Source organism: Kogia breviceps, chromosome X (assembly GCF_026419965.1).
Source record: "Kogia breviceps isolate mKogBre1 chromosome X, mKogBre1 haplotype 1, whole genome shotgun sequence".
NCBI classification, from domain to species: domain Eukaryota; kingdom Metazoa; phylum Chordata; class Mammalia; order Artiodactyla; family Physeteridae; genus Kogia; species Kogia breviceps.
The window spans coordinates 93,796,335-93,817,092 of NC_081330.1; the positions used below are offsets into that span (position 1 = coordinate 93,796,335).

The 20,758-nt window shown below is 36.9% G+C and overlaps 1 protein-coding gene across 4 annotated transcripts in view; it reads right to left on the reverse strand.

The window, feature by feature from the left end:
* JADE3 (jade family PHD finger 3) overlaps positions 1 to 20,758 on the reverse strand; it is a 176,483-nt gene that overhangs the window by 42,401 nt on the left and 113,324 nt on the right. For all 4 annotated transcript variants that reach the window (XM_067024130.1, XM_059050578.2, XM_067024131.1 and 1 more), the window contains one exon: positions 13,937 to 14,094. In XM_067024130.1, the coding sequence (XP_066880231.1) occupies positions 13,937 to 14,094 (158 nt within the window). The remainder of the gene's footprint in view (positions 1 to 13,936; positions 14,095 to 20,758) is intronic.

Genomic DNA, 20,758 nt, shown 5'->3' on the forward strand with positions numbered 1-20,758 from the left:
AGTTGCTTGATGCTAAGTTTTGGGGCAACAGTAACTGAAAAAACAATTTATACAGCAATAGTAACTGGAAAAGCTACCAAAAGACTGCTTTAAATTTTAAATAAGATAAATGTGTGTATAAAAGTGCTCTTTATTGATTCTCATAATTGAAAGCAAAATGGTAGACTGCTGCTGCCTAAAATGGAATGGGAAAAGAGGTGTGTGAAGAGTGGGGCAAGGAGAGTGGGGGAGGTGAGAGAAGCATGATGATGAAATATAGCAGTGGAGTGGGAGGCAGGCTTGTGTTCCCATTTATCATTAGGGGCTATTCTTCCTTTGACTTACTATATGAAATCTGATATATTTTGAAAAGTAGAACCAAGGGGATCTCCTTTGATACTGAATATGGGGTATGAGGCAATGAAGAATCAAAGATGACTCTAGGAATTTTGGCCTGAAAGATTGAACAGGAAGAATGAATCTGCTATTAGTTAAATGTAGAAAATTACAGGTGGAACTAGTTTGGGAAGAACATCACTAGTTCAGTTTGGGACACTTTAAGTCTGAGACGTCTATTGGACATCCAAGTGGAAACGCTGCATTGGTGGTTACATATTTGAGTCTGGAGTTTAGTGAAGAAAGTACTGCTCTCCATAACCCAGTTAGTCCAACATTTACATTCCAAGGAGAACTAGGCCTCTCTGGATATCTAATCATCCTCTCTTCCAGCATCACTAATGACTCAGAAGTATATGATAATATATTGTTAAGTGAGAAAAGCAAGTTACAGAATGTTCCCCTTTATTTGTACATACATATGTACATGTTGTATAAGCATATATATTATACAGTTAATATTTGTATTCTGATTTATTTTTGTTTTTACAGTAAGCCAATAATTCATCTACAATTTAAAAATCATATACACATACATGATAAATATAACATTAACCACTTATGTGTAATATAACTTATAATGCATGCTTCCTTTTAACCAAACATGAAGCGTTGCTTTCCTTCCATTGGAACCTTACTGTGAAAGAAACTAATTTAAATATACAAATGAACACAAAATGAAACAAAACAAAAACTATCTGAAACTTGTTTATCACTGATGAGCATCAAAATCATCCACGGTCTACCTAAAAAACATGTATTGGGGTGAACATCATCTTTATTTGTTGAACTTCAAAAAATTCCTTGTGGTAATGAAAAGGCTTATTTAAACAGCTGTAACTTACAGCACAAGCTGACTCTATTTCAGAATTCTCTGTACCTCTCCCCTCAATCACCATGTATATGCACTACACTACCCTAAACTAAGGGACAAGAGAATAGCACAAAGGATAATGGAACAGAGAGGAAAACCTAATCTGAAAGCTGGAACAAAAACTCTAAAAGGATTTGCTCCACCTACTCTGTTGTATCTTTCTTCACCCTTTTTCAGTTTTAGCACCCAAGAATCAGGTCAATTAATTTATATACATCCAAAATTACTTCTGTAAGTTCATTAGGAAATAAAATTCTGAAGCATTTTGACAATCTTGCAGATTAGGTAATAAATAAAAAGCAAGTGGTTAGTTTTACGAGTATTTAAGTTTCTCTAGCTGATTGATTAATCTGTCTATAGGCAATAAGACAAGTAACTCAAATACAAACATTACAAATATTACTATTGTGATGGATTGAAGGTAGTCACAAATCCTTTGATAGTCCTTCTGTTGAGAGGTAGGGTCTATTTCCCTCCACTTCAGTCCGGGGGCTCTCTGCAACTGCTCTAATAATATGGTGGAAGTAATACTGTGACATTTTCTGAGTGCAGGCCTTGAGACTGGTACCTTCCACTTTTTTTTAACCAAAATTATAATTATTATAATTGTGGGATTATCACACATAAATGCATTTATATTTACTGTTGAAGAAACTGCACATTTTCAAGAATGCTTTGAATTCAGCTAAATTTGGTAACAAAATGTTGTTACCTAAAATGAGTGTCAATATTCCTTTGATCTCAACTACAGAGTCAAGTAATCCCCTAGGGAAAAGAGACTGAAGTTCAATGCTTACACATAAAAAATTCAGTGGATTTGGGCTTTGAAGAGTATGAGGTTTTTGTTGTCTTGCCTAGTGCTTCTAGATTTTTAGTAAGACTTTTCCATTCTCTACTTTCTCTTTATGTTTGATATACAATCTAATGCTTGTATTTTCAAAGCTTTGGTAGTTTTAAATTTCTTGTAAATCTGATAATCAAACTTCATTTACATTGATTTCTTAGAAAAAAAATTCTATCCAGGTTCAAGCACAACAGTAAAAATGAGCTAGTAACAGCCTTTTTTGCCATAATATTGGACTTTGCATATTATTTTAAAATTATATAGCTTCCAAAAAGAATGGCACCCTTATTCCCTCCTTTGCCCCCAAAAGAAGTTAGCTAAACATCTAGATTTTCATAAACTGCAAAAAATGAGGCACAGAAGCTAATTATGCTTAAAAAAACAGTATGTAAATAATTTATCTCGCTTATATCAACATTTTCATATTCTGGATCTGACAGTTTTGTATAAGCAGCAAAGTTAGGTTGTCTCCTCCTGATTAATGTAGAATTAAAACAATTTTTAATGTCATTTATTAAAAAAATATCAGTTATTAAGTAGACTAAAAATGAGAGGTAGGGTGGGAAGGAAAAGCAGGAGTTGAGGACACAAGTGTCTAGGATGGCTCTCAGTTTCCTTTTTGATAATTTTTTAAAAACACGGAATTCCTTCTCTACTTTGTGTTGCCTGAGAACCACTATGGTTTTGTAAAGTCTATAACAGTAATTACATTTAATCACCACAAGTACATTTGTTTTAAGCCTACAAATACTATGTTACTAACACTAAACTATCTCCACTGGCTTATTTGTAAAAAGAAAAATATATATTTATATTCTTACAAAGTTAACACTGTGGGCTGAGGAAAGGGAACAAGAAGCAGTGTTTAATCACAGTTTCTCTGGACTCAATAACCAGATTGGGGTCTTGCTCAAGCCACCTGGTCAAGCAGTGTCTGAGGAAGAGTCATAGGAGGCAGAGATCATGAAATTGCCGCTGCTGGAGTGGCACCTTCCACTTCTTATCGCTTAAAAAACTCACTCTTGGAGCTCAGAGCTGCCAGGTAAGAAGTCAGACAATCCTGACCATGTGGACAGGTCCTAAGACTAAATGGGAATCTGGGCAGTACAGATCAAAGCATCAACTACAGGGTTACAGTGGTGAATAAAAGCAGTAAGTTCTGGGACTTCCCTGGTGGCACAGCAGTTAAGACTCTGAGCTCCCAATGCAAGGGGCCCGGGTTCAATTCATGATCAGGAGACTAGATCCCACATGCAAGCCGCAACTAAGAGTTCACATGCCACAACTAAGGAGCCAGTGAGCTTCAACTAAAAGAGCCTGCAAGCCACAACTAAGGAACCCACCTGTCACAACTAAGGAGCCCACATGCCACAACCAAGAAGTCCACCTGCCACAACTAAGACCAGGCGTAACCAAAATAAATAAATAAATAAATAATCAGTAAGGTTCCTCCGAGACTGAACCAGGAAGAAAGAGAAAATATAAACAGACCAATCACAAGCACTGAAATTGAAACTGTGATTAAAAAGCTTCCAACAAACAAAAGCTCAGGAACAGATGGCTTCACAGGCGAATTCTGTCAAACATTTAGAGAAGAGCTAACACTTATCCTTCTCAAACTCTTCCAAAATATAGCAGAGGGAGGAACACTCCCAAACTCATTCTACGAGGCTACCATCACCCCGATACCAAAACCAGACAAAGATGTCACAAAGAAAGAAAACTACAGGCCAATATCACTGATGAACATAGATGCAAAAACCCTCAACAAAATACTAGCCAACAGAATCCAACAGCACACTAAAAGGATCATATACCATGATCAAGTGGGGTTTATCCCAGGAATACAAGGATTCTTCAATCTACACAAATCAATGTGATACACCATATTAACAAATCGAAGGATAAAAACCATATGATCATCTCAAAGTATGCAGAAAAAGCTTTCAACAAAATTCAACAACCATTTATGATAAAAACCCTTCAGAAAGTAGGCACAGAGGGAACTTACCTCAACACAATAAAGGCCATATATGACAAACCCACAGCCAACATCGTTCTCAATGGTGAAAAATTGAAACCATTTCCACTAAGATCAGGAACAAGACAAGGTGCCCACTCTCACCACTAGTATTCAACATAGCTTTGGAAGTTTTAGCCCCAGCAATCAGAGAAGAAAAAGAAATAAAAGGAATCCAAATCAGAAAAGAAGTACAGCTGTCACTGTTTGCAGATGACATGATACTAATACATAGAGAATCCTAAAGACTCTACCAGAAAACTACTAGAGCTAATCAATGAATGTGATAAAGTTGCAGGATACAAAATTAATGCACAGAAATCTCTTGCATTCCTAAACACTAATGATGAAAAATCTGAGAAAGATATTAAGACAACACTCCCATTTACCACTGCAACAAAAAGAATAAAATACCTAGGAATAAACCTACCTAAGGAGACAAAAGACCTGTATGCAGAAAACTACAGGACACGGATGAAATAAATTAAAGATGATACTAACAGATGGAGAGATATACCATGTTTTTAGACTGGAAGAATCAACATTGTGAAAATGACTATACCACCCAAAACAATCTACATATTCAATGCAATCCCTATCAAACTACCAATGGCATTTTTCACAGAACTAGAACGAAAAATTTCACAATTTTGTATGGAAACACAAAAGACCCCGAATAGCCAAAGCAATCTTGAGAAAGAAAAACGGAGCTAGAGGAATGAGGCTTCCAGACTTCAGACTATACTACAAAGCTACAGTAATCAAGACAGAATGGTACTGGCACAAAAACAGAAATATAGATCAACGGAACAGGATAGGTAGCCCAGAGACAAACCCATGCACATATGGTCACCTTATCTTTGATAAAGGAGGCAAGACTATACAATGGAGAAAAGACAGCCTCTACAATAAGTGGTGCTGGGAAAACTGCACAGTTACATGTAAAAGAATGAAATTAGAACAGTCCCTAACACCATACACCAAAATAAACTCAAAATGGATTAAAGACCTAAATGTAAGGACAGACACTATCAAACTCTTAAGAGGAAAACATAGGCAGAACACTCTATGACATAAATCACAGCAAGATCCTTTGTGACACATCTCCTAGAGAAATGGAAATAAAAGCAAAAATAAACAAATGGGACCTAATGAAACCTCAAACCTTTTGCACAACAAAGGAAACCATAAACAGGATGAAAAGAGAACCCTCAGAATGGGAAAAAATATGCAAACGAAGGAACTGACAAAGGATTAATCTCCAAAATATACAATCAACTCATGAAGCTCAATATCAAAAAAAACAAACAAGCCAATCCAAAAATGGGCAGAAGACCTAAATAGACAATTCTCCAAAGAAGATAGACAGATTGCCAACACACACATGAAAGGATGCTCAACATCACGAATCATTAGAAAAATGCAAATCAAAACTCCAGTGAGGTATCACCTCACACCAGTCAGAATGGCCTTCAACAAAAAAATCTACAAACAATAAATGCTGGAGAGGGTGTGGAGAAAAGGGAACCCTTTTGCACTGTTGGTGGGAATGTAAATGGATACAGCCATTATGGAGAACAGTATGGAGGTTCCTTAAAAAACTAAAAATAGAACTACCATACGACCCAGCAATCCCACTACTGGGCATATACCCTGAGAAAACCATAATTCAGAAAAAGTCATGTACCACAATGTTCATTGCAGCACTATTTACAATAGCCAGGACGTGGAAGCAACCTAAGTGTACATCGACAGATGAATGGATAAAGAAGATGTGGCACATATATACAATGGACTATTACTCGGCAATAAAAAGAAATGAAATTGAGTTATTTGTAGTGAGGTGGATGGACCTAGAGTCTGTCATACAGAGTGAAGTAAGTCAGAAAGAGAAAAACAAATACCGTATGCTAACCCATATATATGCAATCTAAGAAAAGAAAAATGGTTCTGAAGAAGGTTGAGGCAGGACAGGAATTACGACGCAGATGTAGAGAATGGACTTGAGGACACGAGAAGGGAGAAGGGTAAGCTGGGATGAAGTGAGAGAGTGGCACTGACCTATACACACTACTAAATGTAAAACAGAAAGCTAGTGGGAAGCAGCCACATAGCACAGGGAGATCGGCTCGGTGCTTTGTGACCACCTAGAGGGGCGGGATAGGGAGGATGGGAGGGAGACACAAGAGGGAGGGGTATATGGGGATATATGTATATGTATAGCTGATCCACTTTTTTATACAGCAGAGACTAACACACCAGTGTAAAGCAATTATACTCCAATAAAGATGTTAAAAAAGAAATCAGTAAGGTTCTTGTGCTCATGTAGCTTTGAGTTCGTAATACCAGTACCAAGGAGTAACAGAGAAATGCTAATGTGTTCACCAAACCGTTTCTTTTTCCGTCTAGGCACATAGCAAGACTGCATTCCCCAGTATCCTTTGCAGTTAGGTGGGTCATGTGAATGAGTTCTGGCTAATGGCATATGTGTGGATAATCTACTTCAAAGCCTAGCCCCACTCCAAATCTACCTGTATAACCCTCCATACTGCCTTTTATTTTCCTGCAGACTGGATTTAGAAGTTTGGGGGTGGAAAAGGGAGTGGGAAAAGACCTGGCACACAGAGGAGTCACTCATAAAAATAGCCTGAGTCCCTGAATGCCTATGTCGGGCAGAGATGACCCACATCCCAAACCTGCACTGGATGGAGACATGTGCACAAAATAAAACCTTCACTGTGTTAAGATGCTGAGACTTACAGAGATGTTTGTTATAGCAGTTGGCCTATCCCGACAAATACATACATAATGGTAAAAAATTATTTCCCAATATTTTCATGTATGTTTCCACTTAAGTAACTATTTTGTTACATTAGATTCATTCTTAAATTTCTCTAACAGATTTATATTTTAGAATATTTTCTCCAGAGATATCCATCAGTAGAAAATAACTAACCAATAAGGTTTTAATTTTACTAAATCTAACACGGAGGAGTCAACCCAAAATAATATATTAAAAGATTTTTGTTTTTACATTCTGATACTTTTCATATGCTACTGTGAACTGCTATAACACTCTTTATTAAAAATATTTAGCACAGGTTTCCCTGGTGGCACAGTGGTTAAGAAGCCACCTGCCAATGCAGGGGACATGGGTTTGAGCCCTGGTCCAGGAATATCCCACATGCCATGGAGCAACTAAGCCTGTGTGCCACAACTACTGAGTCTGCACTCTAGAGCCCGCAAGCAACTACTACGCTCATGTGCCACAACTACTGAAGCACATGTGCCTAGAGCCTATGCTCCGCAAGAAGAGAACCCACCACAATGAGAAGCCTGCGCACCGCAACGAAGAGTAGCCCCTGATTGCCTCAACTAGAGAAAACCCATGTGCAGCAACAAAGACCCAATGCAGCTAAAAATAAAATAAATTTTAAAAAAATTTATCACAAAATCAAGGAATGTCATCATGCTTTTAATGCACACTGACAATTTTTTAAATTTGGAAGGCAGGAAGAATTTTTACAATTGAATAATTATTAGTGAACATTTATTTTTATATGAAGGTAATACACTATCGTTATTTTAAATCTAAAAGCAATCCTTGCAAGGGTTTGCTATGAAACATTTACATTTGTTTAGATTTGGCAGTTATGTCAGAAGAAAATACTTTTATTTGTGGCTTTTGAGAATAAAGCTACATCTTTTAATTTCAAAAACTATCTAAGTATTCTCTCAATAGTGTAAACAACCAAACTTTTACCAGGCACCTCCACAACTTCTACAAAATTTGTAATCTATGAAAAAAACCAACAAAGACATAAAAAAGAAACACTAATATAAAAAGTTGTAAGTAACATATTTGGACAGAGTGAAGCATAAAGTAGAGAAATTAGCATCTCAGTTCAAAGTAGTAAAAACTTTTGAAAAGTCACCTTGGTAGATTTGTGAAAGGGGATTTAAAAAGATGGAACTGGGATTTCTTGGTGATTCAAGAACTGTGTTTTCTTTCATAGCAGCTTGGTGGAACCAAGGTGGGTAAGGTTGGGATATAGTGTCCATTGCTTTCAAAACGGAAGCTGCTCAACAGATGCAGCTGGGACACATGGATATCCACAAGCAAAAGAATGAAGTTAGACCCCTAACACCTCATGCCATACACAAAAATTAACTTAAATGGATCAAAGACCCAAATGTAAGAGTTTTATAAAACTACGGAATTCTTAGGAGAAAACATAGGTAAAAAACTTCATGATCTTGGTTTAGGCAATGATTTCTTAGATATGACATCACAAGGACAAGCAACCAAAAGAAAAAAAATAGATAAACTGAACTTCATCAAAATTAAAAACTTCTGTGCCTCAAAGGACACCATCAATGAAGTGAAAAGACAGCCCACAGAAAGGGAGAAATGATTTGCAAGTCATATATCTGATTTAAAAAAAACCTGTATCTAGGGACCTCCCTGGTGGTCCAGTGGTTAAAACTCTGCACTCCCAATGCAGGGGGCTTGGGTTTGATCCCTGATCAGGGAACTAGATCCTGCATGCTGCCACTAAGATCCTGCACACCACAACTAAAAGATCCCACATGCTGCAACTAAAGATCCTGAATGGGGCAACGAAAATCCCACGTGCTGCAACTAAGATCTGGTGCAGCCAAATAAATAAATAAATAGATAAATATATTTTTAAAAACCCTGTATCTAGACTATATAAAGAACTTTTACAATTCAACAATAAAAAGACAAATAGCCCAATTTTTCTAATGGGCAAAAGATGTGAATGATTTCTCCAAAGAAGAGATATATATAGGAGGTATGCATTGAAGCACCAAGTAAAAATGGGATATTCTAGGACTGCTGGTCAGGGGACTTTGTCACCCTTTTCAACTAAAGGGTTAGATTTTCAGCAGCCAAAGGCAGCCATTCCAAAGTGAATGTAATAGAACATAAAGAGGTGAACTGAGATGATTCACTTTGCAGTCTGAACAGTAGTGTTTCACAGGAAGGGAAATAAGATCAACCTTGTATTTTTCTGGCCACATAAAGTCTTCTTCTCTTTGTAATAAAGTAGAAAAGCTCTCTTCCAAAAAGAATATACAACTGGCTAATAAGCACATCAAGAAAAGATGCTCAACATCATTAGCCATCAAGCAAATGCAAATCAAAACCACAATGAGATATACTTCATACCTACTAGGATGGCTACAATAAAAAATACAGACAATAACAAGTGTTGGTTAGGATGTGGGGAAAATGGAATCCTCATACAATGCTGGTAGGAATGTACAGTTGATCTTTGAACAAGACACGGGTAATGGGCACTGACACTTTATGCAGTCAAAAATTCACATATAATTTACAGTTGGCCCTCCATATCCATGGTTCTGGATCTGTGGATTCAACCACCCACAGACTGTGTAGTACTGTAGTATTTACTATTGAAAAAAATCCACATATAAGTGGATGCGCACAGTTCAAACTCATGTGGTTCAAGGGTCAACTATAGTATCTTTTTGTTGTTTGCTAATTTTCTTTCCTAACACCCACCCACTTTTCTCTTTCCTTCCTTTGTCCTATTCTCCTTACAATAGTAAATGTATATTGAAAACCTACTATTTGACAGTAAGGGTTCTGCTCTTGGGTAGCTTATAGTCACATTTGTTGTCTTTATTCCTTTTCTCTTCTAATCACATACTGTTGTGCCTTCATGTGCCCACTACCACATTTTATTACCATCTATATACTCCTTTATTTGTGATGATTGTTTATATATTTAAATATATATTTATAATTACATATATGGATGATACTTTTATTAACATTATTGAGGTATAAATGACAAATTAAGCTGCATATATTTAAAATGTACAAATTAACAAGTTCCGACACACATATAAATTTGTGTAACCAGAACTACAACCAAGATAATAAATATATCCATCACCTCTAAAAGTTTCCTTGTACCCTCCTGCTCCACTGGCCACTTCCAAAAAACCCACTGTTCTGCTGTCACTAACGGAGGTAGTCCTTGCTTTGCACAGTGGTATTGTACTGTAAAAATGACTGTGCAAACTGAAACTGTGAAAAGGAATCTTAATAATCAATGGGGAAAACTGTGACTGTTCAGTGACCTTTAAAATTTTTGTCAAAGCATTTTACTCTCTTACTGCTGGCTATAACTATATAGGGAAATAGAAAATAGTAAAACCAATATGTATTTAATACACTATAATTTGAAACACTGAGAATTTAAACTCTTTTATCTCTTTGTAAAAACTTATCAAGAGTACAGTGCTTGACTCCTTCTTTTAATTACAAAATTTACGACACAGAGCAAGCACCTTTTCTATGTCTTGGCAAGTTGTCATACTCCTTTATGAACTTGGATCAGTTTCCAACATTTGTCCTTTGTGCTGTGACTGCTGAAAAATTTTCTGAGAGTTCCATTAATGTGCAGTTTTTTTCCAGCATCATTTTCTCTGGGGCATCTTCATTCTTTTCATCACAATCACTTTCTTTATGTCCATAAGTTTGCCTTCATTAAGTTCCTCTAGCTGCATATCTAGTTCCTCTCAAACTGCAACAGTGTATCCACATTCCCATGGTCAACTATTTATTCTATAACTACATTTAGTTTGATTCAAATTTCTCTTCCAGTATCATCACTTTTTATTTCTTTAAATGTTTGGAAGAATTTTCCAGTGAAAGCATCTGGGCCTGGAGGTATTTTTAGGGAGAGTTTTTAATTACAAATTCAATTTCATTAATAGTTATGGGGTTCTTCAAATGATTATTTCACACTGGGTAAGTTGTGATAATTTGTTCAGGTAACCCTCAGGAAGGCAGGAAAAAGAAACGAGAGAAATAAAAAAACAGAGAACACAAACATAATAAAATAAAATGGCAGACTTAAGCCCTAACATATCAATAATTACATTAAGTGTAAATGGTCTAAACCCATTAAAAGTCAGAGGTTGGCAGAATAGATTAAAAAACATGATCCAAATATATGCTGTTTACCAAAAACACACTTAAAATATAAACATATAAGTAGGTCAAAAGTAAAATAATGGAGAAAGATATACAATGCAAACATTACTCAAAAGAAAGCAAGAGTGACATTAATATCAGATTAAGTAGCCTTCATAGCAAAGAAAATTACCAGAGATGGGGAGGAATATTATATAATGAAGAAAGGATCAATCCACCAATAAAACATAGCAATAGTAAATGTATGTGCACCAAACAACAGGGCTGCAAAATATTTGAAACAAAAACTGATTGAACTGAAAGGAGAAAAACACAATTCCCCGATTATAGCTGGAGATTTCAACCTCTGTCAGTAAGTGATAGAACAGACAGAAAATCACCCAGTATATAGAAGAACTCAACACCATCAACTAACAGGATTGAACTGACATTTATAGAGTATTCCACTAAGCAGCAGCAGCACAGGCATTGTTTTCAAGCACCCACAGAATATGTACCATGATAGACTGTATCCTGGGTCATAAAATAAACCTCATCAAATTGAAACACATTGGAATTATACAAAGTATTCTCTAATACAATGGAATCAAAACTAGAAATCAGTAATAGAGAGATAAGAAAATATCCAAATAAAGTAAAAGCCACACTTTTAAATAAAATAAGTCCCAAGGGAAAAAAAGAAGAAGGTGAAAGAAGTCTCAAAGGAAAAAATACACTAAAGTGAATGAAATGAAAATACAACACACCAAAATTTGTGGGACATAGCTAAAGCAGTGATGAGAGGGAAAATTTTAACACTAAATGCTCATATTGGAAAGAAGAAATGTCTCAAATCAGTAAGCTAAGTTCTCAATTCAAGAAACTAGAAGAAGAGCAAAATAAATCCAAAGCAACTAAAATAATTGAAGTAATAGAGATAAGAGAAGAAATAAATTAAAAACAGAAAAGATAATGAAACAAAAAGATGGTTTTGTGAAATGGTCAGTAAAAATGACCAACCTATAGCAAGTAAAAAAGGAGATAATTGCCAGTATCAGGTATGAAAGAGGGGATACTATTGTTTCATTTGCTTTAAGTGTACTCATAATTGCTCACTGAAGCATTTTTATGATGGCTGCTTTTAAGTGTTTGTTAGACAATTCTAATATTTCTGTCACCTTGGTACTGGCATCTACTGATTATCCTTGTTCAAGTTGAGATCTTCCTAGTTTTTGATATGAGTGATTTTTTTCACTGGAGACTGGACATTTTGGGGATTATGCTATAAGACTCTGGATCTTCTTTAAAACTTTTGTTTTGACTGGCTTCCTCTGACACTGCTCTGGATGGAGATCAGTTTGGGGGGGATATCACCTCATCACTGCCAGGTGATTGTATATGTCCTGGTTCACTATTTGGCCTGTGTTGACATCCGGGGCAGGGACTCTTTGTTACTACTGGGTGAGGCTGAGAGTTCTGCCTTCCCATTAGGCCTCCACTGATACCTCCTTTGCTGGGATTGATAAGAGCACCTTACTACTGCTCCCTATGTGGCCTCCACTGATACCATGGGGTGGGGGGAGCAGGTGTCCTCATTACCTCTAAGGAGTGGTGAAAGTCTCCTCTGATAGTATGATAGATGGGAGGGAGAGGGATGCATCATTACTGCTGGTTTAAGGTGGAAGTCTAGGCTCCCCAGTTACTGCAACAGTATATAAAAATGCTGACAGTAAGGACATGAAAATGCCTGACTCCTATGCTCATTCATGATGCTGTTGTGATTTCTAGGAGGATGGTGGCAATGATGATGAACTAGTGAGGATCAGTAAGTGTATTGGGCAAGACTGTGAAGTTTTCCTTAACAGAACATAGACAGTCTCTCTGTGGGTGGGAGCGCCTGTGCTTGGGATTTTAGAAGTGATTTGACAAGCATTTCTGGAATATGACTAAGACCTAAGAACCTGATGCTAGGGGCTGAGAATTCAAGAATGTGGTCTCTGACCTTTAAGAACCTAATATGTACTAGAAATAGATAGCTATACAATGAGATGTACCATTTCTCATGGTAACCAGCAGGTCCCACCAGCCCCTTTATCTGATTTTATTCCTTCCCTTTCCTTCCTTCCCTCACTCACTCAAACTTATACCAAGCATTTTATTTCATGCTGGCCTTTGTGCAAATCACTGGGAACACAAAGATCAGTAAGAAAAAATGGCTTCCAAAACCAGTCATTACTCTTGAGGAGCTAAACTTACTACTTCCTCTGTCAGAAAAGTCCTCTCCTACTTAAACTTTCTTCTCAAGTCTTTGCAAATGAAGGCTGTGTGCTTATGGTCAACCCAATTATTCCGGTTATCCCCTTTCATTTGGGTTTATGCATTTTACAAACTCTGTATGTTTTGGCGCTCTGTTTACACATGCTATCACTATGAAGCCCCTATTAAAATGAAGCAATTTGTCATGGCGTTATATATTAATAGGGTTATTATGGGGTTATGTAATTAATGCTCTGCTTATCTTCAAAGGCTAATTAATAAATGCTACTGATTACTGTGTCAGACTGGGAAACCTTGGTCTCCAAAACCTTATCATAATTTCAGACTGGACCTCAAACAGTTTTATCCTGTGAATAGGTACATATATTATCCCTAAATAAATGACCTTGACTTCAACTACTGACCTATCCTAGCCTGGTATAATCTGCCATTGGTCTGAGTGAATCGCTGAACATGGTATGTGACTTTGCATTATAAATGTTTAATCAGCCACTCAAAGTCTCTCCTCAAGCAGCACACAGATAACCATAAGAGCATTCATCCCCTAAATCAAAGATACAAGCATGAAAATACCTGAGGGAAGGCTGTGGAACACTGTCTGGACTGGCTGGTACCTGGACTCCCTTTTCCCATTCTTCCTTCCATGTATCCGCAAAGAGGTAATAGCTGTCAGGATTAATATGGTGAGAGTCTGGAAGTTTCATTGCACTGATAAGGTCCTTCCGGAATACCTGGGAAGACATTGCATACACCTTGAGAAGATCATCACTATGGAACTAACACCATTTAATGTTCTTTTAAAAAGACCATCCCCACCCACTCTGTACTTCAACAAGAGAGACGTCTCTTAACTTTGTAAATGGCCAGATCAACTTCTATTTGTAAAGAGTCTGAAGTATTGACAGGGAAGCCAGCTTGTTCTGGATTTAATACAGAGTAAAGGGGTACTTCCTAAATTATTTTCCTGGGCTCCTTGTATTTAAATCAACAATACAGGTTACTCTTAAAGAGTCTGCGTAAAACAAACAATCCTTAACTCTCTCAAATTAAGCAACAAGTATCCTATGATAACTTATAATCCAGAGGAATGGATAAAGAAGATGTGGTACGTATATACAATGCAATACTACTCAGTCATAACAAAGAACGAAAGTGGGTCATTTGTAGAGATGTGGATGGACCTAGAGAGTGTCATACAGAGTGAAGTAAATCAGAAAGAGAAAAGCAAATATTGTATAATAACGTATATATGTGGAATCTAGAAAAATGGTACAGATGATCTTATTGGGAGACTGGGATTGACACATATACATTATTGATACTATGCATAAAATGGACAACTGATGGGAAAATGCTGTATAACACCGGACACTCACCTAGTGCCCTGTGGTAACCTAAATGGGAGGTAAGTCCAAGAGGGAAGGGATAACTGTATGTGTATGGCTGATTCATTTTGTTGTGCAGTGGAGGCTAATACAACATTGTAAAGCAACCATACTCCAATAAAAATTAATTTTAAAATAAATAAATAACTTATAATCATTTATTTAGCTATCACCTTATTTTAAAATTATTTACTTAGACATAATTTTAGTCTTACATAGAAGTTACAAAAATAGTAGAGAGCTCTCATATACCCTTCACATAGTTCCCTCTAATGTTAACATCTCACATAACCAGAGTACAATTACCTAAACTAGGAAATTAACATTACTATAATACTATAATTAATCTATAAAACGTATTCAAATTTTACTAATTTTTCTCCTAATGTCCTTCTGTTCCAGAACTCAATCCAGGATCCCACACTGCAGCAGCTGTCATGTCTCCTTAGTATCCTCCAATTTGTGATAGTTTCTCAGTCTTTCCAGACCTCGACACTTCTGAAAAGTACTGGTCATATATTTTATAGAATGTCACTACAGTCTGGGTTTGTCTGATGTTTTCTCACTGAGGTTATTCATTTTTGAGCAAAAATGCCATAGAAAGGTTGCTGTGACCCTCTTATCCCATTATATCAGGGACGTATGATGTCAATGTCTTATTAGTAGTGATGTTAAACTTTATCAGTTGGTTAAGGTAGTGTGTCTCTGGTTTTCTCAGCTGTTATGTTACTATATTTTCCTTTGTAATTAATAAATATCTTAGAGGAGATGCTCTGAGTTCATAAAAACATCCTGTTTCTCCTCAAACTGTCATGGACTAATGTTAGCATCCATGAATAGATACCTTGCCTGTAACAGTTATTACTGTGGTATTCTAATGGCGATTTTGTGTTTCCCTCAGTTCTACATTTATTAATTGGAATTCCTCTGTAAAAAAGACCTGCCCCTACTCCCTTATTTATTTATTATTTGTTCATTCATTCAATTATTTATTTATATCATTATAGACTCATGGATCTATTTTATTCTTTGGGTTATAATTCAGTATTATTGTTATTTATTTTGATGCTCAAATTGTTCCACCTTTGGTCACTGGGAGCTCTTTCAGGTTGGCTTGCACCTGTGCTCTTTTGACACATCCCACCCTTTTTTGAGTATTTCCTTAACTTCCTGCATTACAACATGCCCCAGGTGTGTTAATATCCTCCACCTGATTATAAAAGCTATTGATTTTATATGCTAACTTCATCTCCTGGCACCTTACTGAATTCTTTTATGGCTTGAGTTAGTTTTATCATTGACTTTCCTAAGGTTTTCTAAATATACTATCGCATCATCTGCAAACAGAATTTTGCATCATCTTTACTTGGTCTTATGTCTCTAATTGTTTTCTCTTGTTTAATTGCATTGACTAATACCTCTACGGATATTTGGAATAGTAATGGGGATAGTGGGCATATCTGTCTTCTTACTGAAATTAGTGGAAATGCCTCTAGTGTTTCCCCATGAAATAAGATACTAGGTTGAAGACTATGCCGTATTTATGTTATAATGTTAAGAAAGTACCTTACAGTTCCTATTTTCTTGAATGTTTTATAATGCCTAAGTACTGAATTTTATTAAAGACTTCTTTAGCATATATGGAAATAATTATATAGTTCTCTCCTTAGATATATTAATATGCTATATGATAATATTAGATTTCTTAATACTGAAACTTGCATTTCTGGAGTGAATATCTATTTGGTCATGATATATTATTTTCTTAATATGGTATTATATTCATTTTCTAATATTTTATTTAATATTTTTGTATCATTCTCATGAGTGATATTTATCTGCAGTTTTCTTTCTTTCCTTTTTTTTGGTATTGTCTTTGTCTTTTAGATTTAGGTATCAGTGTTATGCATGCTTCATAAAGGGAATTAGGACATTTTCCTTGCATTACAATGCTCTAGAATAATCTGAGAATTACTGGGACTATCTGGTCCTTATGAAACCATCTGGACTTGGTGCTTTTTTGTGGGGTAGTTCCTTATTAATTTTCTCTACCTTTTTGGAAATTGATCTCTTTAAGCTTTCTACCTCCAATGGGGTCAATTTTGGTAATCTGTATTTCCATCGTAAGATATCTATCTTATCCAGGTTTTCAAACTTATTTGTACAGAGGCTTGCAAAGTATACACAGTTACAGCAACCTAAGTGTCCATTGACAGATGAATGGATAAAGATGTGGCACATATATACAATGGAATATTACTCAGCCATAAAAAGAAACGAAATTGAGTTATTTCTAGTGAGGTGGATGGACCTAGAGTCTGTCATACAGAGTGAAGTAAGTCAGAAAGAGAAAAACAAATACTGTATGCTGACACATATATATGGCCTCTAAAAAAAAATGGTTCTGAAGAACTTAGGGGCAGGACGGGAATACAGAAATAAAGACGTAGATGTAGAGAATGGGCTTGAGGACTTGGGAAGGGGGAAGGGTAAGCTGGGACGAAGTGAGAGAGTGGCATGGACATATATACACTACCAAACGTAAAAGAGATAGCTAGTGGGAAGCAGCCACATAGCACAGGGAAATCAGCTCATGTTTTGTGACCACCTAGAGGGGTGGGACAGGGAGGGTGGGAGGGAGATGCAAGAGGGAGGAGATATGGGGATATATGTATATGTATAGCTGATTTACTTTGTTATAAAACAGAAACTAACACATCACTGTAAAGCAAGTATACTCCAATAAAGATGTTAAAAAAAGCATAATGGAAAAGAATATATGCATAACTAAAGTCACTTTGCTGTACAGCGGAAATTAACACTGTAAATCAACTATACCTCAATAAAATTTAAAAAAATGCTTTTCCAGGAAGAAAAACAAAAACAGAAACAAAGTATAGATGGTTCCACTTTGCACAGCAGTGTGCACAGGGGTGAAGAGGACACGAATGATATGTTTACTGTGGCAGCCAAGAGGCTCCCAGTGCGAGCCTTAACCTTACCCCTGGCAAAGGATCCCTAGCTGTGTGGAAAGTCAAAGGCCAGAGGTAGGGGACGATGATATGGGTACAGCTAAAACTTGGACTTACAGAGACAAAGAGATTCCCTATAGTCCATTTTCTGCACGTTAAGCACAGTTAGGTATTGACAATATGGAATGAATACCCATCTAAAGTTTGATGTACTGTTATCCTCTGACTGAACGGGCTCCTGCGTGATTGAGAGGCACAGAAATGTACGCACAAGCCTGGGAACATGACTTAAATTGCTGTGGCAACTTAGGCTTTGTGATTCTGCCTTTTCAAGAACAGGAAAGAAGAATGCCATGAGTTCTTCAGCTAACCTGGCACTGATTTCACTGATGAAGGCCCAGTTAATGTCTAAACAATGAGGGAATAAACTTTCATATAAAAGCATACATCCACTGATATATACCTCACCTACTAATTGCTAATTCTGAAAAAAAAAATCAAACAACCACTTGCAGGTTTAAGGTAAATGTGTCTACATCTCTGGATTATCAAAGGAAGAGATGCCATCAAGCAAACATTTTAGCCTTTAATGCTAATCAATGTTCTCTGAAGAGAAACACTGTCCAAGTTACATGTAACATGAAAGTTGAAGCACAGTGCATGGTACAAGAAAGCAATTAATTCTCAGTTGGTGTAGTTCTGTTTAAACTGACATTTCACAGAGTACAGGACTCAACTATCACATAATCGAATGATGTCATTTAAATGCGTAAGGATTCATTCCATTTGCTATTTTGCAGGGACAACTCTGCAAATGCCTGTTGGTTTCATTTAGGGAAGATTTAGAATTAATAATATGACCTGAGCAGGAAACCAACGTTAAACATGCTAGTGTCGAGGTGGCAACAAAATGACCTTCCTACCAAGAATCCTAGCCAATTAAAGTTAATTGGGTACTGTGCAGGGAGAAGGCTAAGTCTAAAGGAAACAAAAAACTGGTGGTTTACTACATAATGCTTTGTATAAGGAGGTAAGAGAGGATCACAGACATATCCATTAACATGTTTTGCACAGAGCTCAGTGTTCTGGGTGGCTAGTTGGAGAAACTGAATCACCATTTTGCTGAACATTCTGATCCATTTCTATAAATTACCAGAGTGCCTTTAATGAGACAGTGGTTAAGACGTGGTGGCAATTTACAATTGTGCTCAACTATTGCCTGTGGGAAATCCTACCTTAGCTCTGCAAAGAATACTAGAGCCAAGTATTTTTCAACCTCCTAAAATATTTCATTATTTTCCATACAATACACTTCTCAAAATAAATCAACTGATTGCAAAATCATGCTCTGGGATTAACAATAATCACACAGCATAAGCCATGTCTTCATGCTTGATATAACTGTTTATGAAAGTCTGTTTTGTAGAGTTTCCTAAGTAGCCTGGAAACATATTGCAGTGGGCTGAATGGTGGCCCCCCAGAACATATGTCCACATCCAAATTTCTGGAACCTGTGAATGTTACCTTATATGAAATGGGATCTTTGCAGATATAAATAATTTAAGGATTCTAAGATGAAGGGATCATTGTGGAATATCCAGGTGGGGCTTAAATCCAATAACAAGTGTCTTTATAAGAGAAAGGCAGAGGGAGATTTGAGACAGAAGAGGAGAAGGGATTATGACCATGGAGGCAGAGACTGGAGTGATTCATTAGTCCACAAGTCAATAAATGCAGATAGCTATCAGAACCTGGAAGAGGCAAGGAATGGAATCTCCCCTAAAGTCTTTGGAGGGAATGCAGTCTGGCTGATTTTGGACTTCCGGCCTCTAGAACTGTGAGAAAATAAATTCCTGTTGTTTTAAGCCACCCAGTTTGTGGTAATTTGTTATAGCAGCCCTAGGAAACTAATACACAAATTTACCAAATAGAAGAGTAACTTGAAGACTCTAGACAAAGAGGCCAATGAAATCTGGCCCTTGTCCATTGCTTCAGAAATAGCAAACTTCCAGGGAACAGGCACTCTGTGAAGTCTGGGGAACCTCGGACTGCAGAAATACCAATCAACTCATACCTATTTTTCTTAAGCAAATAAAGGCTAAATCCAATGACTATTATAATCTTCCCTTCCACCTTTAGAAAAAAATAGACTTACATGGTAAGCCTGATTTCAATTTTACAAGCTAGCCAGATTAAACAGCATCAGATCCAAGGTTTCTAGAGAAGCATTTTTACTCAAGGCAGAGTGCAAGAGTCTGCCTTATCTTGCTGTAGAAGTCAAACATTTCAAGTATGAGGCAGAACATAAAATGCTGAAGAGGGGATAGGAATTTAAGTTCAGTACTCAGCAAGATATCTGAAAAGTGGTATGAAATATATTTACCAGACTGGTCTCATGAATCTGCTTCTGGTAAGAAAAGTAATTTTTAAAGGTTTTTAAAATAAACACAGGCAAATAAAATAGTTACAGTGTATCCTGGGTAGAGGTATGAGTTTTACATACATATAGTGGCACACACATACATGCATATTTGTATATATTTTCATAAACAATAAAAGGATAAACCAACAACTAAAAAAAAAAACAGCACGGAGGAAAGGGGGGAAAATAGGGAGAAGAGAGACAAAAGCTGAACCTTTCTGAATGTATTTTGTTTCATAGTTTGATATTTGAACCAGGCAAATGTTTTATATGGTAAAAAATGAAATTAAAAATCTTTAGGGGACTTCCCTGGTGGTGCAGTGGTTAAGAATCCACCTGCCAATGCAGGGGACATAGGTTCAAGCCCTGGTCCGGGAAGATCCCACATGCCGCAGAGCAACTAAGCCCATGCGCCACAACTACTGAGCCTGCGCTCTAGAGCCTGCAAGCCACAACTACTGAGCCCACACACCTAGAGCCCGTGCTCCACAACAAGAGAAGCCACTGCAGTGAGAAGCCTCCATACCACAACGAAGAGTAGCCCCCGCTCACCACAACTACCCCGCTCGCCACAACTAGAGAAAGCCTGTGCACAGCAACAACGACCCAACTCAGC